Consider the following 27,925-nt stretch of genomic DNA (forward strand, 5'->3'; position numbering starts at 1 on the left):
GTGAATGTATGTGCGGACGACCATGTGGCAGCCGCACATATGTCTCTGACCGGTACCCCTCTTTGGAGGGCCGAAGAGGCTGCAATACCCCTGGTTGAATGAGCCCTAAGATTTTGGGGTGGCTCTTTCCCTGCCAGTTTGTAACATTCCAGAATGGCCAAAATAATCCACCTGCAAATGGTTTTTTTGTTATGGGTAATCCCAACTTGTGACCCGAGTATCCTACAAACAGTTGGTCTGCTTGCCTGATCCTAGCTATTCTGCTGATGTAAAAGCTTAGAGCTCGCCTTGGATCCAGCCTATGTAGCCTTTCTTCCTCTTTCCCCAGATGGGGAGGAGGGTAGAACGAAAGTAAGGTAATTTTCTGAGTAATATGAAATTCAGAAACCACCTTTGGGAGGAAATTAGGCTTCATCTGTAGGACAACTTTGTCCTTGTGGAGAATTGTATGTGGGGGTTTACAGGAGAGAGCTTGTAGCTCGCTCACCCTCCTCGCAGATATTAGTGCTACCAATAGGACAGTTTTAAGTGTGAGAAATCTCAGCGAACAAGAGTGAAGTGGTTCGAATGGAGTGCCCATTAGGAAGTTTAAGACTAAATTTAAGTCACATAAGGGAACTTGGAATGGTTTTGGAGGATAAACATTAGTTAATCCCTTGAGAAATTGTATCACTAGAGGTAGTTTGAAATACGATGGTTCCTCCGCCGTGCGCTTGAAGGTTGAAAGCGCTGCGTGATAGCATTTTACAGTGCCAACTTGAAGGTGCCAAGTAGAGTAGAAACGATAACACTGTTGGTGTACCACAGGAAAAAGGGTCGATATTCCCTTCTCTACACCAGCTGCAAAATTTGTTCCAACGGCAATGGTATAAAGACTTTGTTGCTGGCCTTCTGGCCGAAAGCAACACCTCCATGATGTCATCAGGGAGATCCCAATCCTTGTACCTCACCCTTTCAGAAGCCAAGCGTGAAGGTTGAGGGTTCTGATGTCTGGATGGAGAACCTGACCTCCCTTCTGGGAGAGAAGATTTTCTTTGAGTGGAAGACGGATTGGAGGGCAGATGGACATATCTAGAAGGTCCGGGTACCACGTTCTCCTGGCCCAGTCCGGGGCAATTAAGATCATGGTTTTCCGGAATCTTCTCAACCTCCTGATCATTTGAGGAATAACAGGGACTGGTGGAAATGCGTAAAGGAGTGGAATCTCCCAGTCCACTACGAACGCATCTCCTAGAGCTCCTCTCGGGGGAAATTCCATTGAACAGAACAGGTCGCACTTCCTGTTGGTGCTTGTGGCGAACAGATCCACCTGAGGGGTTCCCCAAAGGGCGAAGATCTCTTGAAGGACTTCCTGAGCTAGCTCCCACTCGTGGGAGACTGTGCTCTGCCTGCTCAGAGCGTCCGCTGTCAAATTCTTCTCTCCGGCTAGGTGGACTGCTGATAGAAAGATTCCTTCCTGAATTGCCCAAAACCAGAGCTGCATTGCCTCTCTGCACAGTGGCAGTGACCCTACGCCTCCTCTTTTGTTGGGGTAGTGCATGGCCACCGTGTTGTCCATCATTATCAGGACATTTCTCCCCTGTACTGATGGCAGGAAAGCTTTCAGCGCTAGTCTGATCGCTCTCAGCTCCAATAGGTTGATGTGTAGTCTGGACTCCGATGGAGACCAATGACTGCTGATGGTCAAGTCGTTGGCATGGGCTCCCCACCCCGTGAGTGAGGCGTCTGTGACTACTGTTATCTCCGGCCATGGTTGCCAAAACAGTTCTCCTTTCAAGATGTTCTCTGGATAGGCCCACCATTGAAGGTCGCGGGCTACCTTGTCCGGAATCCGGAGGAGATCTGTCATTCTCCCTGAAAATTGCGACCACGGAGTTCTCAGTGCCCACTGAAGAGATCTCATTCTCAGGCGAGCCTCTGGTACAAGGAAGATGCAGGATGCCATGAGGCCTAGCAACCTCAAAAACGAAGGCTGGGAGACGTTGGGCATTTTGAAACTTGTTGACCATCTGCAGAATATCTTGAGCCCTCACCTCTGGTGGCGAGGCTTTTCCCAGGGAAGTGTCCAGGACCGCTCCAATGAACTGGAGTCTCTGTGATGGTATCATCTGTGACTTCTTTAAATTGAGGGAGAAGCCCCGTTTGTGAAGGAAGCGGCAGACATAATCTAGCTGGGTCTGAGCTTGTTCCGAAGATACAGCCCTGATCAGCCAATCGTCTAGGAAGGGGTAGACGTGGATCCCTTCCCTCCTTAGACTCGCAGCCACTACCGACATTAGCTTGGTGAAGACCCTCGGGTGGAGGTCAGCCCAAATGGCAGAACTCGAAATTGATAAGCCAATTGCGAACCTCAGGTATTTCCTGTGTTTGAGATGGATTGGCACATGGAAATAAGCATCCTGAAGGTCCAGAGATACCAGCCAGTCCTGGAGCTGGAGGGCCTGAAGGATCTGAAAGAGAGTTACCATCTTGAACTTGTCCTTCCTGAGGAACTTGTTCAATTCTCCTAAGTCCAGGATGGGTCTCTGTCCACCGTCCTTCTTTGGTATGAGAAAGTAGGGAGAGTATCAGCCCTTGTTCCTGTCCACTACAGGTACCGGTTCTATGGCACTTTTCTCTAGCAGGTCTATAATTTCCTGCAAGAGGAGCGGATCTGGAACTTATAGAGAGCTGTTCCCCGGTGGATGACTCTGAGGGATGTGTAGAAAGGGTAGGCAGTAACCCTGGGCAACTGTCTCCAATGCCCAAGCATCTGACGTAATAGCCTGCCATTCCGTCAGATGGTGAGTTAACCGGCCCCCTACAGGTGTCTTGTGTAGAAAGACCTCAGAGTGGTTTGTGGGCGGCTGATGCAGATGCCGAGGGTAAAGAAGCACCTGCTGCTGCTGCGGCCTTAGTACTTTTGACCGTCCACCTCGGGTGGATCTCCTTTGGCCTCTTTGAGCCGGCTGTCCTCTGCCTTTCCCGAATGCGGAATAATAGCGAAAGGACTTTCCTCTCCCAGAGGTCCCTGAGGGGCGAAAAGGAGTTTGGCAGATAGCAGCTCCTAAAGATTTTGCTGCTGCTTTAGATGTCTGCAACTTTTCCAGACTGTCATCAGCCTTTTTTCCGAATAATGAAGAGCCGTCAAAGGGTATATTCAAAAGTCTGGCCTGTACATCTGGAGCAAAGCCAGACTTTCGCAACCACGCATGCCTGCGGATTGTTGTACTTGCCGCCATGGCCCTGCTGATACTGTCAGCGGAATCGATGCCAGTTTGAAGTGACTCGCACATGGCATCTTTGCCATCTTTAATAATGTTAAGGAAGGCTTCCTTTTCCTCTCCTTCAGGTATGCAGTCAGCCGCTGATGAAGCACACTCCCAGTGTGTGACTGAACCTGGCGAGCGTACAGGTGGCGTTGATGGACTTCAATGCCATACTACAAGCAGAGAAGACTTTCTTTGCCATAGAATCGTACCTCTTGTCATCTCTATCCTGTGGGACAGTAGGGTAAGCGGTCCTGCTGCTTGATGAAGTTGCCGCTTGGATCACCAGGCTCTCTGGAGTCGGGTGTTTCGATAAGTATTCAGGGTCAGCTGCAGCTACCCTATCCTTGGCTGATAATCTTTTATTGACAGCAGGGATAACTTCAGGAGTTTCCCAATTAGATGCAATCTTTCTTTGTAAGGCTGTATGGAAAGGGACCACAGGATCCTCCTGTGGACCTTTGTCTAATATGTCTGTCAGGTCATCCTGTTGAAAAACAGGCGAAGGCGCAGACCAACCCATGAATTCAATAATTCTTGCCATCAGGGTTCTATAGGGTGTTTCGGCATGTTCCCCTGGGTCTGGCTTAACAAAATCCACTTCTGGGGAAGTGGCCAGCCCACTTGCCTCATGTAATGACTCTTGTAGGTCTTTCAACCTTCTTTCCTCAGAGGTGAAATCCTCTGAAACAGGTAGTGTGGTCCTCTGCAACCCGAAGGTTTCCTGGTCAGAATCTTCCCCTTCTTCATAAATTGAAGATAATCCAGGGTACTCTGACTTCTGAAATGGTATAAACCCCATTTCTAAGGCAGAAGGGGCCAAACTCATCATTATTGGGCGAGAAAACGTCGATGTCGTTGACGCCGATGTGACAGGCTTCGAAGGCACCGAGAACGGTATCGAGAAAACTGGAAGAGGCCTCGAAGAACTCGAGAGCATCGGGATCCTACTCGAGGATGTCGACGACGGACTCGGCATCGTGCCGGAGGCTCTTGGAATCACTGTTGGCTGTGGAGTAGCCGTGGTCTTCTCTTTCATCGGCGTCGACGATGGCGTCGAGTCGATTGACTGATGCGTTAAAAAACCCTTCGCCAACGGCGTCGATGGCGCCGATCCATGCGTCGAAGGGATCTTCGACGACGGCGTTGGAGACGGTGCCTTCTTACCCGAAGACCCGTGGCGCTCTCGGGTGGAATGTTTCGCCGGGTGCTGCGACTCGCAGCGTTTTGATTTTTGGGTTTTTCACCTGTGGTATCACCCTTAGCTGTCTTCGAGGGGGTTGAGGCCGCTTTCTCGAAGACGCTTAACATTTTCTTCCTGAATTCCTCCCACTCAGCCTGAGAGCTGTGTTTTGTGGGGCAGGAGACCCTTTCTGGGTAAACAGAAGACGACGAGGAAGGGGATATTTGACGTCTCTTCTTTGAGTGTCTTGATCTCGACGAATGTTGGGAGCTACTTCGAGATCTAGAATGGGAATGTTTTCGACGGCGAGGAGACGAATGCCTCGACTCAGCCGAAGAAACTTTCGATGAGGTTTTGACTGACTTACCTCTCTCGAGCTTGCCCTTGCGCTCCTTCAAGGCTTTCGCCGTCATGGACATGCAGTCCTCACACTCCGAACAATGCTGCTCGGCTCCCAAGCACCACAAGCAGATCCTGTGTGGATCCGTTATCGACATTTTTTTACCGCAGTCTCGACATTTTTTGAAGCCGGATCGCAGCGTTGTCGGGTCCGATGAAGATGCCATCGAGAACGAGTTGGTATATTCGAGTAGATGTAGATTAGGTTATCTGACTGAACTGAGCAACGATGTTCCGAGGCCCCACGAAGCGCGGAAAAACGGAACTGAGCAACGGACGCCGCGCGTGGCTATTTATGGGCATGGTGACGTCGGCGCCGATACGGTGGCCGTCGAGGGACATCGACTCGGCAGACATCGACGCGCAGCTCCCTCTACAGAAAAGATTTCCGAGGCCAGCAAGCTGGAAACGTATTATCAAAGATAAGGAATACGTCGGAGGACACAATCCTTTCGAAAGAAGTGTTCACAAACGATAAGTCAGTCTGGGGTAACCAGGGGTCTCCCTTCCCCATGTTTTCGAGCACGTGACAAGGTGAGGTGAGCACAGCACACTCTCAATCTTTTCCAGCACGAGACAACAGTTCCGTTCTCAGCTATCAGGACCGTTAATGTTTAAGTCTCTTTTCTCTTAAAAGTCTCTTGCCTTCGAGGAACCGATATATTCAAAAAAGAACAAATCAATGTTCCTTTTTAAATGGCCGTTGGGTGATGATGACTTTTCACCCCTGGAAACACTGAAAGTGGTTGAGTGGGCACCGCTCCTTTCTTATTGTCTTTATAATGTTTGCGGCTTCAAACAATTCATTTGCTATGTTCGTGGTGTAGAGAAAACATGTAACACATACAAAAAACCTTTAGCCAAGTATTGCAGCCGGTATAATCTCAGAGCAATTCTCATTATGTGGCGTGACCATTGTGTCTCATTGTACTCACTAGCTCCTAGTTTGTGAATCTTGGTTCATGCAATTATTATGTAACACTGTTATTCATTATACGTAGTACCATTTTATAATTCTCATTTTGTTATGGACCAAATGGCATTTGTGAAATTCATACTTTTCTTTGTAACAAGGAGAAGAGAGTTGTTTTTACAATTACCATTATTCCCATAAAACAAGCATCGAAAATATTGAAAAAACCCCAAGTGGGTACAAGGGTGAGCCGCCCACACGATGGCTAATTAGCCTAGGTCCTTTTTTTCACCTTTGGCTCCCCCTCTTCTGGGCTAGGATCCATAAACAGTTCTTAGCGATATCGGGACTTTTGATGGTTAACTCTCTTGATTCTGAGGGCCTGATAGATTCAAAATAACAAACAAAAGTTCCTTTCGGATTTCACTTGGGGTAATGATTCTTTACCCCTGGGTGCACCTCTGCTGGGCTCAGACCTCTCTCGAATCTCAGCCTCCCTCCATCGGGTTCAATCTGGCTTGTTTTCAAAAAGATTTCTCGGTTAGCATTCACTTGTCAATGGGGTGCTGACTTTTCACCCCGGAATCCCCCTCTTCCGGGCTCAGACCCCTCTTGCACGTCAGCCTCCCCCCGTCGGGTTCACTATGGCCTTCACAAGTCATAATGTCATTTTAAACAGTTCACTGTGGACATCCCTTTGTTGGGTTCACCTTTGTCAACACACTGTTCATCAAGACTTTAGGCTTCGCCCCTTTACATCGGCATCCCTCCGTCGGGTTCACTCTTGCCAACTTTTATCAATCACTCAATTTCTTCTACTTTCCTTACGAGTCGGGATTCACTCCCCTTATCTTTTCAACTTCTGCCAGTCAAAGACTTCCGACTGTACAGAGTATTTTACTAGACACCTGTATGACCACTTTGACCCCTTTCTCACCCTGTTCCCAAGGCAATCTGGTAACAGTAGTTTCAACAATAGGGCAATCGCCCAGAGTTTCTTGAGTGAGCACCCATGTGATGCCAGACTCCTCTGCAGATGGTTTTCCCCTCTTGCATTAACAGTTCTTTGTACTTTTCTTTAATTAGCCATTTGCTACTTTTACGCAACACAATTTGGTTTCTTATCAGCTTTCCCTTCAACTCACCGGCTGTGATGAACCGCATGGATTTTCTTGTCGGGGATGCTAGTGCCCTCTCCAACTCTACATGTCTCATATTTGTTTGGTTCACAAACCAGTAGAGAAGAAACCCTGCTTGAGCTGCTTCATAATATGTTTCAAAATCTGGGAGCGCTAGTCCTCCCTCATCTAGTGGTGCCACAAGCCTCTCCCAGGAGACTTTGTTTATAGGCCCAAATAAATTGCAATATTGTAGATCTTAAATCCCGGAAATAGTCCTTCGGTATCCCCAGGGTCAAATTAAGAATAATATACAAGAAGCGAGGCAACGGCAGCATTTTAACCAGAGATATTCTCCCCTACAAGGTCAGCGGCAAGTCCATCGACCTGTCCAGCATCATTTTGGCATGCCCCATCACTCGATAATAATTGTGTTTATATAGTTCTCCGGTGGATCGGGCTACATTTATCCCCAGATACCGTGTATGTGCCCCATGCAATTGGAACCCAAACCAGTTCTTAAAGTGTTCGATGCCCTCTGTTAGATGAAAAAGAACCAATTTTGTGGTGCTAATTCGGGTCTATATTAACTTGCGGGTCCCTGACCTAGAGAACCATATTGTCCGCGTTGTCCGCGTAGAGCTAGACGATTAATTTGTCCTTACACAACTGCACCCCTCTTTCAAGATGGCGATCTCTAACCATTTCATCCAGGGGTTCGATTGCCAGTGTGAATAGCAACAGCAAAAGTGGGCACCCCTGCCGCATGCCTCTCTCCAATGGTATTGCTAGTGTGAAGAGCCATTTAACTCTAGCTCTGGGTAGAGTATATAACAATGAGATTAGTGAAACAAATCTTTCCCCCAACCCCATTCTGTGTAAAATCGCAAACAGAAAGTGCCATTCTACTAAGTCAAATGCCATTGCGGCATCGAGGAGTGCAGCTACCACAGAGTCGTCCTGCTGCACTGCAGACATTAGCCCAAATAGCCTGTGCAACCCATATGAGGTGTAACGCCCCAGAATAAATCCTGATTGTTCCACCCTCACTAGCCTATGCATCAATGGCGCAAGTCTGGAAGACAATATTTTGGCCAGAATCTAATTATCCAGATTGAAAGGAGATATGGGGCGGTAGGATTAGCAGTCATACACTTCCTTGTCCGGTTTCAGCAGGACCACCACCAACGGTTCCCTCATTGAGTCAGGTAGTCCAGGGTGCCTAATCCCCCTCCCACACATTCTGTAGACCCGAGACAGAGTGGCACCATTTGGAAGGCTTCTGTGGAGAAGCCCGCCAAAAAGTGGAACAAAGGGCTCGACTTGGGTTAGAGATTCAGAGGCGAACACAAACGCCATTTTAAAACAGAGTCCTGGCAAAAAGACCCAACCGGGGAATAAATATTAAATAAATAACCCGGCAGTATCTTTAACATTGCACCAAAAAGTGGTGCGTTTAAAATCAATGGGAAAATCCCATAGGAAATATTCAGGTGGAATATTTTGCGTGGTATCCACTGCCACCAGCCAGAAACTCGACAAGGGGGGACTGGACAGTGCCCCCTTGGAAAACAGACCCAGGGGCAATCGAATTACCCCCACCAGTACTTCCACAATATGATGGTTTGTACTGGTTCTGTTCACAATTTGAGACTAGTAAAGCCAATGGTGACTTTAAATGCCCTGGGAGACAGTAGTCAGTCCCAGGGTATGGAGTCTATGTTTGGTGGTCACTATGACACCCCTGTGTTACTGCACTGAGGGTGCTGTGTAACACATATACCAAAAACACAGGAAGCCCTATGGAGTAAAAGACCCCATAGCCCATAAAACACATTTACAGTCAAAGGACATACTCGAATCATGCCTAAGAGTGGGAGAAAAAGAGTCTCACTCTTAGCAGGAGAAAAAAATAAACCCCAAAAATCCAGCAAACCTGCTGGGGGACTCACTAGGTTTGGGAAATTAGCCTCATTAGAGAATTCTCCCTAACAGAGGACCAGGCCCCTGCGACTCAATGTTCCCAGTAGAGAGCCAGAGGCCCCGAAGCAATGCACCAGTATCCAGGCCTCTTTAATTAGTGAAGAGGGGGCATCCAGCCGCCGCTGCCCTCTCGCCTCGAGCTAACCCAGCTGGTCCGGCTCTCCCGGGGGCTTAGCGGGTGCTCATTCTCAGAGGTAGCAGCGACCAGCAGCCATACCTCAGTGATAGACTCTGAGCACAGTCGCTCTCTGGGTCAGAGTAGTGGGTTTCCGTTACGTATAGGATTCGAGGATCCCTGCACGTCCAAGCCTCGACCCAGTCGCCGTCTGGCCAGCCTCCATGTTCTTCTCTGCGGCTGTGCCGGCACTTCACCCAGACCCACTTTGTCGCTGTGCTCCAGATGCCACAGGTGCCGGTATCTCGGCAATAAGAGCTCTACAGACCATCAAAGTTTTTACAAACTTCCACCAAGTTTGTTCACACACATATGAGGCGAATGGGGGTCTCAGCAGTCTGATTCGATCAGGATGTAGACTAAAAAGTTTTAGAGATGCCCTGGAGTTCACAGGCCTCTGGCCATCTTGTGGGACCTCAACATAGTCTTGGGTGCTCTGGCACACACACCATTCAAACCAATGGCTGCCAGGTAAGTGCAGTAAGTGTCCACATGCACGCCTGAATGGGCAAGATGCGCCGAAAAAGAGAGCATGTCGTCCAGGGAACATGCCAGAGGGTTAATACCTTTAGAGTCTGTCCAGTGGCAGAACCTGGTCCACTTGCTCTTATACTGGGCCCTGGTAGATTTGATCCTGGCGCCCCCTATGATCTCCAGATTAGCTTTATAGAGGCTGAGATGTCTTACCGTGACTTGTTCAGGAAACACGCTGTGAGGGCTAATTTCTCTGGTGCGGGGGTGGATGATCATGCCCCCCCTGCTGCGCCAGTAAGATGTGCTGGGCTTGTCGGCAGGCGAATGGGAGGCCACTCAGCGAGGCTGAGCAGCTCTGAAAACCATGGCCTGGTTGGCCACCAGGGAGCTAGTGGGTCGAAAGGCGTATGCTGTCATTCCATGCCACCCGATCTGAAAGGTATCGCCCAGGAAGCCGAGCCCTGATCCTGCCAGGAGGCGAACAGTTGGCACTTCTGGTTGACCCGAGAGGCAAAGAGGTTCCAGGTTGGATTCCCCCGGCAGGTGGACCGTCCTGAGGAAGATGTTCTTAAGGGCCCATTCCCACATGCTGACTGACAGCCTGAACAGTGGAGGGGGGCGGGGGGGGAAGATCTGGTACCTCCCTGCTTGTTGATATAGAACATGCTGGATGCGTTGTCTGTCTGAATGAGGGCGAGCTTGCCCTCGATGACCAGGAGAAAGGCCCTGAGTGCCAGCCAGATGGCCTTCAATTCCAGTCAATTGATGTGGTACTCCTGCTCCTGTCGGGTCCAGGTGCCATGGACGTAGTGGTCATACAGGGTGGCCCCCCCAACCCTCGAGAGAGGAGTCCATGGTGATGGTGACCTGTGGTGTAGGTTGCCGGAAAGGCTTGCCCATCCTCAGGTTGCCGTCCCCAGACCACCATGTGAGGTCTGGGTGAAGTGATAGAGGAACGTTGATCATCTCTGACTGATGGCCCCGTTCCTGGTTCCAGGATGTTGCGAAGTGCAGCTATATCCTCCTCATTCTGAGTCTTCTGTGGGGGACTGCCAAGAGGACTGTTGCCATGAGACCCAGTAGGTGTTGTACCACCAGGCTAAGGTCACTTCTCTGCCGAGGAAGTGCGCTGTGGGACTCTGGAGTGCCGTAATCTTGTACTTTGAGGGAAAAACTTTCTCGGAGCACGTGTCCCAAATGAGGCCCAAGAAGGTCAGTGTCTGCGCGGGCTGCAACTGTGACTTCTTGAGGTTGAGAGAAAAACCGAGCTTGTGCAGTGTGTCCATAAGAGCGTGGGAGGTATGGTGCCTGCTTCCGGAAATGTAGCCCTGACGAGCCAGTTGTCCAGGTACGGGTAAACGTGGTGGCCTTGCGACCTGAGGAGGGCCGCCACCGTGTTCATCAGCCTCGTAAAGACCCTCGGGGCCGAGTTGAGGCCGAAAGGGATCACCTTGTATTCGAAATGGAAGCCCATGATCCAGAATCGTAGAAAGGAACGATGAGGCCGCCAGATCGGGACGTGTAGGTACGCGTCCTTCAGATCCAGGAAGCACATCCAGTCTCCCTTTCACAATGTCTCCGCTATCAAAGCTGGCATAACCATCTTGAATTTTTGTAGAGATAGGGAGAGGTTCAGGGTGGAAAGTTTCAGCACAACTCTCAGGCCCGTCTGGTTCTTATGAATGGGGAAAATCCTGGAGTAAAAGCCCATGCCTCGCTGGGAGGCTGGGACTTCCTCCACTGCCTGGCTCTCGACGAGCGACCGGATCTCCGCCAAAAGAGTTGCTGTCCCAACCTATGGGAGTGGAGGGGAGGAAGGAGGAGAGGTTGGGATAGGGAGGCGGTACCCCATGGAGACTACAGAGAGGATCCAGGAGTCCACGAAATTGTTGTGCCAATAATGTGCATGGATAGCAAGCCTGCTCCCCACTGGAGACACTGTTACGCTCACCTGGCTCCCCCAGGGGCGTCGATCGGAACTGGACAGGTGCGGTTTCCACCCACGTGACGTGTAGTGCAGAGATGACAGACTGGACTGGCCCACCTAATCTCGTCTGCTTGACCCGATGAAGTATTCTCCTGAAAGTGGAGGAAGGGAATTAGCCACCCGTGGATTTGAGTGATAAACCCCCTCCCCACTGTTCTCCCCTCTAATCACCTCCGATGTCTCTTTTTATATTCTCACCTTAGGTTTTTAAAGGATGAGCTCTCCATCCTGCGTAGAATGCAGGGGCGCGTGGATAACCAGTTACTTCACTGGTCCGAAGGAATTGGAGAGTTCCAGAACAATATTGACTCTGAGGTTCCTGGCGAGGAGCCGCAAGTATATAGTTTGTAAGAGTTCAAAATGTCTGACTTTCACTCTTGTCCGATTCCTTGCAGCTTGCAGCTTGACCCTAGAGAAGATTGCCTCGTGCGGCTGGTTAAGTTCAGGTAAGAGTCTGTATTATCCAACACTGTCCGGTGAATGACACCTGTATGTAATCTGTTGCTTTCTCCCTTATTACAGGTGCAGAGTGAGAAATTATGGCGTTTTGAGGAATAATACCTCCGGCTGTAAAATCAGGTAAGTCTATTATGGTGAAAGGGATTCCCTTGGTTTGTTCTTTCGGCTCACCTGGCTGTCCTTTTGTTCCCCTGAGATGCCGGAGTTCGGCGAAGATGAATGGAGGCTGCGCCGGCCCGTGGAGATGAAGAATGCCTCCAGCGGTAAAATCAGGTAAGTCTATTGTGGTGACTAATATTGCCTTATTATTCTCTCGGCTCACCTTGCTTTTCTTTATTCCTCTTAGGTGCCGGAGTTTGGCATAGAAATTATGAAGACAGAGCTGGATCGTGGAGGTGCTGCGAAGGCTGGTGAGTATAGCGCGGCGCTGCAGCAGGCGATGCAACGCGCATCAAATAATGTCTTTCTTCTTATTCGAAGGCGCGATGGATCCAGAATCAGGTGAGGAAATAAGTATTGTTCTTGTTCTAACCTTTTTCCTTCTTTCTCCCTTTTTTCTAGGAGCTCCAGACTCGAGGCGGGCGTGGCAGAAGACTGGATGCTGGCTTGCAGGCACGGTGAGCGTTACGCTGCAGGATGCAGAATAACGCGAAGCGTGAGCTGCTCTTTGGGCGTGGTTTAAATAGCCTTCAAAGTAGTCCCAGGTAAGAAGTTCCCAAGACCACACCCGAGTAAGAAAATAGTCCCTGAAATAAAGTAGTCCCCCTTCAGACTTCACATTGGCTTGAATGCTGAGCAGCATGGTCTGCATGATGTAAGTGAAAGCAAATGAGCCTGGCGCCTTTGGAGCCAGGACTGACCCCTTCTATGAGCCTGGCGCCTACGGCGCCAGGACTGTACCCAGATAGCCCCTAGCCAGGGCTGCTGTGTTTTTCCCAAGTATCTGGATGCCTGCTCCTGGGACAGATGGACCTGGTCCAGATGCCCGGGGGTTGGAATCATGACAGACACGTGGACCCAGAGGGGTGTGTCATGCCTTCTTTCCCTCTGAGGCTGCTGCAGAGGAGGGGGACTGGAAAAAATCCTTATCCCCCCCGCCACCCCTCTTTTTGTTGTTTGTGCCGATGCTGGGATGGTGAACTGTCAGGCTGCCTGGACCTCCGCTCTTGGAAGCCGCGGAAACCTCCATATGTACGCCCCTTCTCAGAGCATTGCTGTGACTGGGTGTACGGTTTGGGTGTGGTCTTTGTAAGAATGGATAAAGACTTGGCCGTTTGAGAGCCGTTTTTCTTTTTATCCAGCTCCTCGTCCGTTGTGGAGTGGAAGAGGTCACCCCTTCGAATGGAAGATCCAGTATGCATTCCTGGGCATCTGGGTTGAAATTCGTAGCACAGAGCCAGGCCGTTCTTTTCATGTCTGTGGAATCTGAAGATGGCTGCCAGAGGCGGGGCTTTGGGAGAGGGCAGTCATTGGCTGTGGTCAGTATGACACAGAGATCAGTGATTGGTTACTACTACGAAAGACAGATCAGAAACGAAACTGATACTGATTTTTCTTTACCGAGGATTCCCAGCCTGACGACGGGGAATATTCATGAGCATGTGAATCCATGCCAGACCCATGCTGGAGAACAACAGTTACAGGTAAGTAACTTGTTCCTTCTGTAGTATGTGCTCTCACTTTAAAACTTTTAGAAGGGGCTCTTGATGTTATGGAAGAAGCATACCCCACTCACTGCTGAGGTTTGTGTGGATGGGATGACCACCAGTGCTACAGACTATGCTTTCTGACAAGTTCATGCACTCTTTTGTAGCTCCAGTGAAGGATAGTATATAGTCTCAAAATCATCTGGCCCCAAGAACCTGTGCCTCCTCTGGATTTTGTTCCAGTGCAACTTCAGGATTGTACACACAAACCTTCTGTTTTCTCTGAATAAGAGACTGGGAGAAGATATGGATATGGATATGGATACGGATACGGATGAGGAAACAATGTCTTGCATCCTAATAGGCAATACTACTTGCTCTTGGCGGAACAATGCAGACTTCCCCTGCAGGTGTCTTTTCTCTAAGACAAGCTAGTCTAGGGCATAGATTTGTCCTTTCTTGAACAAAGTTTATTTAGAAAAACCACATACCGAGGCACACATATCCACTTCTTAGATCTAAGATGCAAGATTCCAGAAAATAAATATTTTGTGGCAACTGGCTACCTCTCAGCTCACTCGGCTGTACTCGACTTCAGCATCTTCAAGCCGTCTTTAGTTCCATCTAAGAGCCTAATGCTTGGGGAATTCAAGAATAGAAGTAATTTCAAAATGCTGCCCTTTCCCTACCTCAGTTTAGTGGGGCAAATGTCATGTCATATTAGAACGATCAACATTGCACAATTTGGATATGCTTTCAAAAAGGCCGTAGTGAACCCGACCGAGGGAGGGAGGCCCACATTGTAAGAAGGATCGGAGCCGAGTTGAGGGGCATCCAAGGGTGAAGAGAAATCGCCCTCAGGTTCGTCACAGTGGTCACTGATAACTTGACTGCCATGCTGTACTTGAACAACTAGGGGGTTACCTGAACTCTTTCTCTCTGCAATGTGAGCAATGGAACACTTCCTACATCTGTAGGAAAATACAGATCATGCTACACAGGGAGGTTTTCCAACTAAGACTAAACAAATGTATGACTATTAGTGTCTATTTGGTACGGCACAGGTCCCGATATCACCCTTCAAAATTATGATTAAAGGCAAGACCACAGATGCATCTCACACAGTAAAGGTGACTGCAAAAATATGCATCTCATCGAGAAAAACTGACCAAGATTGAGATCTTGGTCACCCCATCATGTACTCCCAGGAGACAATACCAGTGATTTTCTCTTGTGGGAAGGCCCTTCATTTTAGTAATTGTAGCTAGCCATAGCGAATTCACATTTGAGGAACATGGCTATTGCAAGTACAGAAGCCCAGGATATATCATAGCCACAGTTTTGTTTTACATTCATGTGCAGTACAACCCACTTAACACCGACATGTCCACAGCTTTTTTACTAGCAAATGCTTGACACACAATGGGAAACACACAAGCAGAATTCTTCTCTGCTTTGTGCACAAACGCGATTAAGAAGCGTATTGTAACAAATCTGACAATGTTGGTACTGACTCTCTGTAGAGAAGGAGGGAAGCTTACCTTATGTGGCCAGTGAAAGGCAGAAGCTTCCTGACTCTAACCCTCCGGCGTGGGGTGGCTCTCTGAGGGAAGACCACATGGGGGAAGGCCAACTCCAGGGAGGTAATTCACCCATAGTGCGAAATAACCTGAAAGTCTTAACACCTCATGACACCCACACACCTGTACAACATATTTGTATGGCCTATTTCAGCATAGAGGATGAGATCCCAGGGTTTATCAGCCAAACACTCTGTGTCTTTCCCTCCCTATATAAGCAATGAGACGATGAAGAGAGAAGTCGAAATGAGGATGACTAGTGGCAGGAAGCCAACGTTGCGCTCTAATCTTTGGAAATTTTCCATTTCTACCGGGAAGTTTAAAACCCAAACAGCTGACAGACCAAGGTGTGTGCAGAGGCACAGTGGTGTTGTGAAACGTCCGGACACTGGTGAGAACACTGAAGGAAAACAAGCCGTGGGGAACGGTGCAAAGGCTTTTCCGAATGGCGTATCAAGAAACCGAGAAGGAGAGAGACAGCTGAGAGAAAGGCAGGCAGAGTGGAAGGCTGTCAGTAATCCATGGGGGCGCCAATGAGGACACGAGAAAGCAGAGACGTGTAAGCTACAGCACGGAGACGAATACAGATGACGTGTGGTGAAGCTGTGCTGTAAATAACCTGCCGCCTGCTCACCAGGGACAACAGAAGCCAACCGGAGCAGGAGAAAACAGAACGAAGACTGACTGGCTGACAGGACTAACACAGAGTCAGCAAACTTAATAGCAGACCACACAAGAAAACACCAGGAAACAGCAAGCACCGCTAGAAACGCCTGGTAAACCCAGAGAGATGAAATAGGTTACCGGGCAGCTGAGAGCAGTTGTTGGGACGCATTGAGATCGAGAGAGGAAGTTATTGAAAATAACAGATGAGTTGATAAGAATGTGGACATTGCTGAAAATAATGACCAAACTGAGACAAATGAGGAAAGCATTGATAATAATAAATGAAATATACAGAGGAGGTGGCAGTGGTGTCATTGGATGCAGTGAAGGCATTCTACTCAGTCAGATGGCCGTGACTGCTGGCGGTGTTGGAGGGCCCACATATATTAAATCAAAACGGGCTGCACATTTTCAGCGCAATGGAGGCTAGATAAAGGAACAAGACAGGGCTGCCGGTGGTCTCTGATGCTCTTTATTTCAGCTCTAGAACTATTAGCAGTTTATTTACGGGAGGAATACGGGGAAGTGGGTATAGGCACCACGGGAGAGAGACACCTAATATCGTTATGCGCGGATGACCTGCTCCTGTACCTTAAGTACCCTGAAGATAATCTGCAATATGTTATGGATGTGTTGGAAAGATATGCAGTACTGTCAAGCATAACCATGAACCCCCAGAAATCGAGCCTGTACCCCCCCTGGGCCCATATGCGGGGAAGCCGGCACACGTGTTGCCGGTGCTGCCGATAAAGTGGGAAGTTGAGACGTTCAGATACCTGGGAGTGGATGTATACCACGGCCCCCAGTCAGAACCCTTACATAATACGGTGAAGGCAGTGAACACGATAGAAAAATGCATGATATCCTGGGCTATACTGCCATTGTCTCTGATGGGACGGGCGGCCTTACTGAAGATGGTGGTGCTACCAAGATTGCTACATTATTTTGAAAATGTCCCGTTTGCAATACCTCAGTCGTTCTTTAAGAAACTGCATGGCTTTATATGGCATAACCCTAGGTGCAGAGTGGCACTGCGGATGCTGCAACGGCCTTGTGAACAATGAGGCATAAAGCTGCCCAATTTTGAGTTTTATTTTATGGCCTGCCAGCTACAACTCGTGGCCAGATGGCTATCAAATGACCAAACGCCAGAATCTAGGTTGCTACGGGCAGAATGTACCCGGTTCTATTTGAATTAAGTAATGTGGTTGCCCAATCAGTGTATACCGAACGAAAACCTATTGTTGGGCCTGGGGAGGAAAATTTGGTACAGAGCATGCCGGGAGATGGGGGCAGTAAAGCCATATTCCCCATAGGTACCACTGGTGGCGCTGGGTGGGGTGGATGACCAAGTCAGGTTCAGTGCGCGAAAGTGGTGGGAACACGTGGGGGTGGCGACGGTAGGTGATGTGGTTATGGAGGGGAGGCCCAGGGAGTTTGAGGAGTTGACTAATGATACAGGAGTGCACAGAGGGCAGCGCATAATACACTAACGATTGATGCATAACCTCAGGTGTAAGTGGCCGGAGACATAGTGGCCCCTACAGTCAGAAGATTTGTCAGACGGGGGGCACGAAGTCTCGTGGATATATACGAATTGCTGCTGTCTAAGGGGGGGAATGGGGAAGATAAGGCAGGCATGGAGGCAGAATTGGGGGAGCCAATGTCGGATGGAGGCTGTTCCTTCTCCAGCATGGGGTCTGGCATGGATTCACATGCTCATGAATATAAGAATACATAGCAGTACACACATGCACAACCACGGGAGGTGGCAAAAGGCTCAACATTAAGCAATACAAAAAACTCAACATTAAGCATCTCTTACCTCCTCACCAGGCTCACCTTAAGCTAACAGGTTGCGCAGCACTGCTTGGCCGACCCTGGACTCCTCCCTGGAATCCCGATCGACGCAGTAGAATCTCGTGAAGGTGTGCGTCGACCTCCACGTAGCAGCCCTGCAGATGTCCAGCAGGGGCACACCAGATAAGAACGCCATAGTAGCAGCGATCGCTCTGGTCGAATGGGCTCTCGGACGGCCTGGCAGCGGTCGGTTAGCCAACCGGTGGCAGTGCATGATGCAGCCGGAGAGCCATCTGGAAATAGAAGACTTCGAGAGAGCCTTCCCTTGATTCACAGGTACAAAGTTCACGAATAGCTGTGATGTCCTCCGAAAACTCTTCGTGCGGTCCACGTAGAACTTCAGCGCTCTAGCCACATCCAGCGAGTGCAAAGTCCTCTCGGCCAGCGACGTAGGTAACACCAGGGGCTCGTTAAGATGGAAGTCCGACAGCACCTTGGGCATAAAGGAGGGGTGCCTCCTAAGCACCACCCTCAAGGCATGGAAAGTCAAGTACGGTGCTTTGCAGGATAGGGCCTGGATCTCTCCCACTCGTCGTGCGGAGGTATTGGCCACCAGGAATGCAGTCTTCCACGGCACAAACTTCATCGGTGCGGAGTGCATCGGCTCGAATGGGGGCCCCATGAGCCTGGTCAGCACCACGTTAAGTTCCCACGCCGGGGCCGGGGCCTTCACCGGCGGGAACGACCGGAACAGTCCTTTCATAAACTCTTTTACCAGTCGATGGGACCACAGGGACGTCCGTCCTGTGGTTCTGGTATATCTGGAGATCGCCGCCAGATGAATCTTAATGGAGGCATGGGCTAGCCCAGCCTTTGCCAGCGATAGCAGGTACGGCAGCACTTGAGGGGCCGTAATCCGTAGGGGGTTGATCTTCTGTGCTCGGCACCAGATAGAGAACCTCTTCCACTTATGACCGTAGCATTTGAGAGTCGAGGACGCCCTGGCCTTTGCAAGAACCTCTCTGCAATCAGCCGGTATATCGTAGCCTCCAAACTCTAGCGCTGCAGGAGCCAAGCCTGCAGGTTCAGCGACGCCGGGTCGTGGTGGAAGATGGCGCCTCCTTCTCTGGAGAGAAGGTCCGCGTCCGCCGACAGCTTGATGGGAGGGGACGTTGACAAGTCCAGAAGGTCTGGGAACCAGATCTGCCTCTGCCACGCCGGTGCGTCGAGGATCATCCTGCACCGGGACCTTTTGAGCTGGTTGATGAGTCGAAGCAGCAACGCAACGGAGGGAACGCATACAGGTATAGGCCATCCCAGGGGAACGAGAACGCATCACCCATGCTTCTCGGCTGGGGAAACCTGCTGGCGAACCTCTTGCACTTCGAGTTCGTCGCTGTTGCGAACAGGTCGATTTGAGGTTTGCCCCATCGTCTGAAGAGTTGATCCACCTGATCCTGGCGCAGTTCCCACTTGTGACACGCGCGCAGCTCCCTGCTGAGCGAGTCGGCGATGGTGTTTCTTTCTCCTGCTAGGTGGAAGGGAACCAGGAACATCCCCTGGGCGACTGCCCAGTGCCACAGATCCTGTGCCTCCTTGGATAGGGCTGGGGATCTGGTGCCTCCCTGCTTCCGTATGTAAAACATTGTCGTGGTGTTGTCCGTGAAGATCCGCACCACCTTGCCCTTGAGCGACGGGAGGAACGATTTGAGAGCCCAGAACACGGCTCGGAGTTTCAGGACGTTGATGTGCAGGAGCCTCTCCTCCGGGAGCCAGAGGCCTCTTGCATGGAGATCTCCGGTGTGGGCGCCCCAGCCTTCCAGGGAGGCGTCTGTCGTCACCGTCTCCTGGTACGCCGGCGTCTGAAAGTCCTTGCCCGCCGTGAGGTGCGCTCGAACGCCCCACCACAGAATCGCCCGCCGGAACACCTCGTTGAGGGGGACCCTGTCTTCGAAGGTGCCCGTCGCCTGCATCCAACGGGTGTCGAGAAATTCTTGAAGAGGGCGCATCCGTAGTCTGCAGAGGCGCACCAGGTAGATGCAAGAGGACATCATCCCCAGGAGGGACTTGATGGACCTCACCCTGGCCACGTCCGTGGCTAGCAGACGCTGCACTTTGCCTAAAATGGTCTTCGTCCGTTCTTCCGACGGTGCCGCCAGGCGCCTCATTGTATCGAGCTTCGCTCCCAGAAACAGGGCCACCTGCGACGGCACCAGGTGGGACTTTGGGTAATTTATGGCGAATCCCAGGTCTGTGAGTGGCTGGACGGTCCTCGCAGTGTGTTCGACGGCGAGTTCCCTCGTCCTTGAGCGGATGAGCCAGTCGTCCAGGTAGGGGTAGACGTGAATCCCGCCACAGGTGCTAGGCACTTGGTAAAGACCCTGGGGGCCGACTTCAATCCGAACGGCAGTGCTCTGAATTGGTAGTGGCGTCCCTGGACGACGAACCTGAGGAACTTTCGGTGACTTTTGAGGATGGGAACGTGGAAGTAAGCATCCTCCAGGTCCAACGACGATAGAAAGTCGCCTTCCTCCAGCTGTCCCAGCACGTGCTGGAGGGTGACCATCCTGAACTTTTGTGACCTGATGTATTTGTTCAAACGACGAAGGTCCAGGATGGGGCGCCAGCCGCCCGTCTTCTTCCTGACGAGGAAGTACCTTGAGTACACCCCGGAGCCCCAGAGCCTCTTCGGGACAAGCTCGATGGTGCCTTTCCTGAGCATCGCCCGTACTTCCAACAGCAGTTGCGGGACGTGATTTTCCTTCCTGGCCACAGGTGGAACGTGAGGGCACTTCTTCGGGAATTCGATAGAGTGTCCTCTTGCCAGGGTATCCAGCACCCAACGGTCGGTGGAGATGGACTTCCACACGCCGACGAACTTGGTCAGCCGGCCTCCCACCGGGGTGCTTCGGTGGGGGCCCGAGGCCACGGCCGGTTCAGTCCTGCTTGGAGGTGGTGGCCTTGCCGCCCTGGCCACCTTGCCGACGGCGGCGAGGCGCTCCCTGCTTGCCGCAACCCCTGTAGGCCTCCTGAGACGAGGAGCATGCCGCCTTGCGGTAGGACGACGAGCCACCGCTGGATCCCTTGGAGGCACCCTGTCTGCCTCCGGAGCTCCGAAAGGGCCGTCGAACGGCATGTCCAACACCCTGGTCTGGACGTCCTGATGGAAGTCGGTCGCCCGGAGCCAACCCCGTCGTCGTAGGCAAACACTGTTGCCCAGCTGGTGGAACCCGGTATCGGCAATATCGGTTGCCACCGTTATGGCGTGGTCCAACGCCACCTCGCCTTCTTGAAGTATTTCCAGGGCCTCGGACCTCTTGTCGTCCGGTAGGAAGTCCAATATGGGGGCCAGTTTACACCAGAGCTCTCTGTCGTTACGGGCCACGATCGCCAGGGCGTTGGCCGCTTTGATCGGCGTCGCCGCCGACGAAATGACCCGCCGCCCCATGGCGTCCAACTTCTTTCCCTCGCCGTCCGGCGGGGAATTCGATGTCGAGGCTCCTGACCCCGCCGCTTTCTTCTTCGCCGCCGCCGAGACGACCGAGACGACCGAGTCTGGCGTTGGCTGGGCCCTGAGGCACAGGGGAGCGGTTTCGGGGACCCGGTACTTCTTCTCGTACCGGTCCCGTTTGGCTGATGCCGTGGAGGGGTTCTTGAGAACCGGCAGGCCCTCCTCCCAGATGTCATCGATTAGAGGCACCGCGATGACAGTCTTCCTCTTGGCCTCCCGGCGCTGATAGAGGAAACCTTCCTTTTTCTGCTCCTCCGGGCAGAGCTGGAACAATTCGGACGCCCTGGCGATCATGGCGTGGAATGAGCCAATCTCGTCGTCGCCCTCAGAACCCGTCGTCGAGCCCTTCGCACTGTCATCTCCCGACTCGTGGAAGGATGAGGAGGGAACTGTAGGCCTTACAGGGGCGAGTGGAGGAGAGGGTTGGGTCCTGCGTCGTTTGTTCTGAGGACTTCCCGACGGGCCAGGTTGCGGGTCCTCCGGCCTGGGCCGTGGTAATCTCGTCCTTATCTCAGAGCATAAGGACTGGATCGCAGACAAAATGGCCGCCGAGCTATCCTGAGGCCTAGGTCCCGGCTGCGCCGGAAGGGAAGGCTGCTGCTCTTCCTCGCCATCGTCGTCTTCCTCGGTTATCTCCTGAGGATCTTCCTTACGGGATCGAACCTTCTCGAATTGGACTTCGAGATTCCTCACGGCCTCGGTCAGTTCCTCCTCCGAGGCTGACTCCGAGCTCGAGGAGGCTACCGTGCCCCCCCTCCCTTCTTCCATCATGGTGTCCTTGGCGGCAGGGAAACTCTAGTCCCGGAGGCAGTCTCCGCTGGCGGGGTCTCTGCCGGCTTGGCCAGAGTCACTGCGATCGCCTCGATAGAGGCCTTTGCCTGCTGGGTAGGGGCCTTCACCACCTTAGGTGCGTCTCGGGCCTTCTCCTTAGGGGGAGGGGTGACGCCTCGCTCCCCCTCTTCCGAGATCGGACGGGGCTTCTCCCGAAGCTTACCCGGGGTCTCGGACTTCCTCTTCCCCGAACCGGAGCGCTGGCTCGTGGTTGACGGTGCCGGTGAAGGCGCGCCCTGCCTGGCGACCGAAGAGCCCGACCTTTCGGCGCTCCCAGAGCCAGCGGACTCGCGGCGCTTGGCCTGGTGTTGGGCCCCCACCGCCAGGGCGCCTGCACAGGACTTAGAAGCCAGCTCTGACCCTTTCTTCTTCTTCTCACCCGTTGAGCCCTTCTCCAACCAGCTGGCGAGACGGGATCAACGGTTCCTCATGGTCCGCTCCGACAAGTTCTTGCAGAACTGGCAGTCCTTCTCTACATGAGTCTTGTCCCCATGAAGACAGTAGAGGCATCGCGAATGTTCGTCCTCCTTAAACACATTCTGCAGCCCGCATCCAGGCAGCTGTGAAACAGCTTGGGTCCGGGTGACGTACTCGCATCCTGGGCCATCTCGAAGTAGGAAGCGAATCTTCTGTAATCCTCCAAGAAGTTGATTCGACGAAATCTTCACCCTTGAGGGGCGTAGGAAAATCCTGCAATGGGTAGCCGTTAACGGGAGTAGAAACGGTGGAGCTTGAGGCTCGATTAACCAAAAAAATGTGAAAATTCACCTGAAAAAGCGCGAAACACGCAGTAAAAGCTCGAGCGCTAAGCACGAGGACTCCCAACCTTGAACGTGTGGTAATAATCTGAAGATGGCTGCCAGAGGCGGGGCTTAGGGAGAGGGCAGTCATTGGCTGTCGTCAGTATGACGCAGAGATCAGTGATTGGTTACTACTACGAAAGACAGATCAGAAACGAAACTGATACTGATTTTTCTTTACCGAGGATTCCCAGGCTGACGACTGGGAATATTCATGAGCATGTGAATCCATGCCAGACCCCATGCTGGAGAAATGCTCCTAATGCCTGTGTGGAGGTGGCAGCATATCCAAAATACGTTATTAAGAAGGTAGAACACAAGGACATGGCAACATTCAATTACAATGATCAAATGCCAGATAATTAATAGAATGAAAGATCATGTTTTGGTGGTGTCAAAAAGCTCAGTCACATTTAGGCAGCTCTGGGGACAGTGTCTACTTGAATGTGTAGTCTGCTTTATAAAGAAGTGTAACACTTTTGGATATAACCTGGGTGAAAGCTTAATCAACAAATAAGAGGATGGGGCAATCCTGGTGATTACATGGTTAAACGGGCATTGGGACTTATAATAAGTTGGTACAACCCTAAAGATTGCACAATTACAAACTCAATCAAATTCTTATTCAATGATGCATGAAGATGAAATTCAGCCGGAGAAAGGGTTTTCCTACCAATGTATACAAGAAGAACAACGTGATCAGATCCTACACGCTGAGTGACTGAAGATTCCTAATCTGAGCCTTTGTATGTTGCTTTTCCTATGCTTTGTGGAAGTTGAGTATGCAATTTCAGCTAAGCCACACATCCCACAGAGTCACCTAGTAGCTATCCATGGAAGATCACTTCCAGTTCAGAGCCACTGAGCAGTGCATTCTGGGTATGTGTTAATAATTTGTGCTAAAATGTGCTAATGCTCGAAAGCCTGCTTCTTGCCCCACAAAATTGTCTTAGTCTTATATGGCGGTGCTATCTTACATATAGCTTTAGCAACCCAAGACGGACAGCTCTCAGGATGCAGACATTCACATTTCACCCTCATTAGGAATCATTATTGTGGTATGGTCAGACATTCTTGTGGTTGGAGCACAAGAACGTCCTAGGTTTGGGAACAGCCAATTTCATATTTAGCAATTGATGTATTGCATGTTAAAAAATCAGTCTCTTGGGGAGACAAATTGCCAGAGTGTGCAGATTTTTGCAGATATTTTTAATTTAATATAATTTAAATGTGGCTATTATGGTTTTCCCCTTTCAAAAAAACCCACACAAAAGCAAAGATCATTGTTTCATACAGCAGTAACTCACCAGTTCACGTATGGTGTCAGCGGTCATATCTCGAATAGGTTCCCTCATATAGCAGAGAGTCTGGATGGAAGAACCAAAACAGCTGGGCAAGTAGTTTCCAGACACAGACAAGAAGAAATCCTTCCCTCCGTCAAGGTGCAAAACCAAAATGTCTTCAATTACATCTTGTCCTGAATTGAGCTGAGTAGCCGTGGACTTATTAACAAACAATTCCAATTCAATTACGATTTCAGAGCCTGCAAGAAGAACGAACAATCATTACATTATCTATACACTACTAGTTAGGAATGTGAGCACTCATGACTTGATGGCAATAACGTAAAGTGTAGAGATGAAGCTTTGCAAAAACACTTTTAATTTTCTTACTGTGTACACAGGTACACCTGTCCTCTCACCACTTGTGCACCTGCACCTCTGCTCTCTTTCGCCCAGTCTGCAACTGGTGATACTCCGGACTAAATGTCAGATCAGGCGATCAAGTCTTCTCGGTAGTGTCGGACAAAGTATGTAACAAACTGCCCTCGGTTAAGACTGACTGATGACTACAAGTTGTTCAAATTTTCAAAAAACAACTCAAAACTCATGTATTTGCTAAATTAGGAGTTTCAGTGCCAGGTTGCTGCATTGGGCGCGACAATAACGCTCTAGAAGAAACAACCTAACCTAACTGTGCACAAGTACTGCTGACATTTCCTACTTCACTCCTTTGCTGTTTCTTACTTATAATACACTAGCACGACTGTAGTTTCTCACATAGTTTGCACAAGAAACCCAGCTCTCTGCCTTGGTTTACCCAGTGTCAAAAACCAACGGATGAACACAGGACCTGAGCAGTGGAGGTTCGAGAATTCTTTCACTGTTTTTTTTGGAGGGGCATGAATATTTTTCCATGAATGTGTGCAGAAGCCCCAACCAACCATGGGTGGGCATTCAGGGGTAGCAGGTTCTCCTCCCCTGCTCTCAAGACAATGAATAAACTGAATAATTGATTGATTTCGTAGGTTAACAGAGGGAAAAACAAATCAATACATGTTCAGTTCACAGGAGCATTTTTCAACACAAATTCATGATGCATTTGCACATAAAGCCCAGTAGTGTGCCAGTGTAAGAAGACATTTTCATGTTGGCTGTGCCCATAATATGACAGTATACTGCCCGTGTCATAGAACATTTGAATGCTGCCTGTGCCAATATATTGGAAATCAAGGTGGTGAATGAAGGGGATAACAACTGATTTTAAAAATATTTCTTAATTTTTAGAAAATTAAGATGCTTGAAAAGCTATCCTAGCAAAGGTAAGTCGCATATTCCGTACAGCCCCAAATTCATATCCAAACAATTTGGCCAGTGTGTAATCTTCTAACAACATATTGTGACGAGTCAGAAATGAAAGTCGGACACAAAGTTGATATGTTTTTGGTTAAAGACTTTTATTAACATAGAACAGGTTGGGAACATGCCCCTCTACCCTGCTCTAAGATGAATTTCCTACTTAAAACAAAAAACGAAGGATATATTTGTGTCAGGATGCCTAAATCAAAACTGTCCTTATGTCCAAACGTTTTATCCTGGCTCTCGCACTACAAACCAAAATATACAGTGAAAAGGGAAATGTCTTTAATCTGTTGATTACAAAAAGAGTTAATAAAGAAAAAATAGAACAGTTCCAACATAAAGGTTTCCCAAGGTAAATGAACCTCGGTTCCCGAGGGCGATTCCCTTCTCCTGGATTCTTCAACACTATGCCAACGACACTTGGTCCAACAGTTGTTTGTGTCTTTCTTGGCCCACAACAATCCTTTTAATAACAAAGCCACTTAGCCTTGTAGTTCATTCTTTTAAAAGGGCCTTCTTTTGTTCAACAAACACCAAACACAGTCCTTATTGTGACTTCCTGTAGATTAATGCCTCGTATACTCCCCTGCCAGGACTTCGTATGCACTTGCAACTGCCTGGTATACTCCCCTGCCAGGACTTCTTGTACACTTGTGATTGCCTGCTTTACTCACCTGCCAGGACGTCTTATATTCATAGGTAACAGTTCTGCTTTTACTTTCACATTTGCATATATTGTCTTTGGTTTTGTATATCTGGTTGTTTCAACATTTGCTGTGTTTCTCCCATATCGGTATTCCATGCAGTCATATATGGCTGGTGTTCATATTTGCAATATGCCTTCTTGGTTTGCAAACAGTCTCCTTAATGTCTTTGTTTCTATGGCTTTAAAATTTACAAATTGTTTTTGGCGAGTTTGCCGAAATGCCCCGGGGTCCCCACTTTGCTTGGGTTGACTCAATGGCCCTGTGTGGTGTCTTCGGTCCCGTTCATGCATACACGGCAAGCCGCTTTCCACACTGTCGTTCTGGTTCCTCTCGCAGCTTGGCTTCAGCACTCCTGCCTTCCTTCATTTCCTGGTAGGTCAACCGTTGGTTTCTCCGGTTGCCATTCGCCCAGAAATCTTCCCTCAGTTCCTGGCGTGTCTGCGGCACGTCCTGCTCACAAAATGTTTCTCTGCCTCCTTGCTGGCGAGCCGCAGGCCCCGCCACACTGGTCTGTGATCCCTGGGTCCACACGCCTCACAGAGAGGTACGACTACTTCTACAAAACAGTAGCAGCCTCTGAGGGGATCAGTCCTCTCACACCAGCAAAGTTCTTCAGACTTCTTCCCATACACTTCAATGGGTTTCACCCCAAATGGGCAAAGAAACAGACTTTGTTTTTTCCCGCAGTGAGGGAGACTGCAGTTGGTGCTGCGCTATGGCATTCTGCTGATGCCCACAGGTTTCCCTTCTTCCTGGAGGGGGTTGACTGGCCGCCTTGATACCTGCACTGCTTCACAGCTCCTCACAGGTAGTTGGGATGTAAGGGTTCCCCCTTGCTTCTTTAGGCAGGGTAGTATATTGCCCTTCCTTCTCCAGCACAGGATTCCAGGGAGGACCTCTCTCACACTTCGAGTCTTTCCTCCTTTTTATATTGGCTCTGGCCAATAGAATTTGGGGAAGGACTAGACTGCAGACAGCGGTTTTCATGGGGAGTGATCCTCCTGTTACGCTCACCTGGCTCCTACAGGGGCGTCGATCTGAACCGGACAGCTGCGGTCTCCACCAATGTGACGCGTAGTGCCGAGATGACGGACTGGACTGGCCCACCTAGCTTCGTATGCTTGGCCCGTAGGAGTATTCTTCTGCAAATGGAAAAAGGGAATTAACCACCCGTGGAGTTGAGCATAAACCCCCAACCCCGCAGTTCTCCCCACTGATCACCTTTAATGTCCCCTCTTATAGTCTCACCTGATGCTTTGGAAAGATGAGCTCTCCATCCTGCAATGAGCGCAGGGGCACGTAGATAACCAGTTGCTTCACTGGTTCGAAGGGATTGGTGAGTTCCAGTACAATATTGATTCTGAGATTTCCGGCAAGACGCCATAAGTATATAGTTCGTAAGAGTTCAAATGTCTGACTTTCACTCTTGTCCGATTCCTTGCAGGTTGCAGCTTGACCCTAGCGAAGAGTTCCTCGTGGCAACCGGTAACATTCAGGTAAGGATTTGTATTATCCAACACAGTTCGATAAAATAATGTCAGTATGTAACCTGTTGCTTTCTCCCTTATTCAGGTGCTGAGAGAAAGTATGAAGTCTCGGGGAATAATGCCTCCGGCGGTAAAATTAGGTAAGTCTATTGTGGTGAGGAGGTTTCCCCTTGTTTGTCCCTTTGTTTCACCTTGCTGTCCTTTTGTTCCCCTTAGGGGGCGGGGTACGGCGAAGATGCGGTGGAGGCTGCGCCGACCCGTGAAGAGGAATAGTACCCCCCGTGGTAAAATCAGGTAAATCTATGGGGGGTAACTA

At 50.1% G+C, this 27,925-nt stretch overlaps 1 protein-coding gene across 5 annotated transcripts in view; it reads right to left on the reverse strand.

The window, feature by feature from the left end:
- The window catches only part of INPP5B (inositol polyphosphate-5-phosphatase B), a 1,358,813-nt gene that overhangs the window by 356,239 nt on the left and 974,649 nt on the right, over nt 1–27,925 (reverse strand). For all 5 annotated transcript variants that reach the window (XM_069622659.1, XM_069622660.1, XM_069622658.1 and 2 more), the window contains one exon: nt 24,081–24,316. In XM_069622659.1, the coding sequence (XP_069478760.1) occupies nt 24,081–24,316 (236 nt within the window). The remainder of the gene's footprint in view (nt 1–24,080; nt 24,317–27,925) is intronic.

Source organism: Ambystoma mexicanum, chromosome 11 (genome assembly GCF_040938575.1).
Source record: "Ambystoma mexicanum isolate Mex_15411 chromosome 11, UKY_AmexF1_1, whole genome shotgun sequence".
NCBI classification, from domain to species: domain Eukaryota; kingdom Metazoa; phylum Chordata; class Amphibia; order Caudata; family Ambystomatidae; genus Ambystoma; species Ambystoma mexicanum.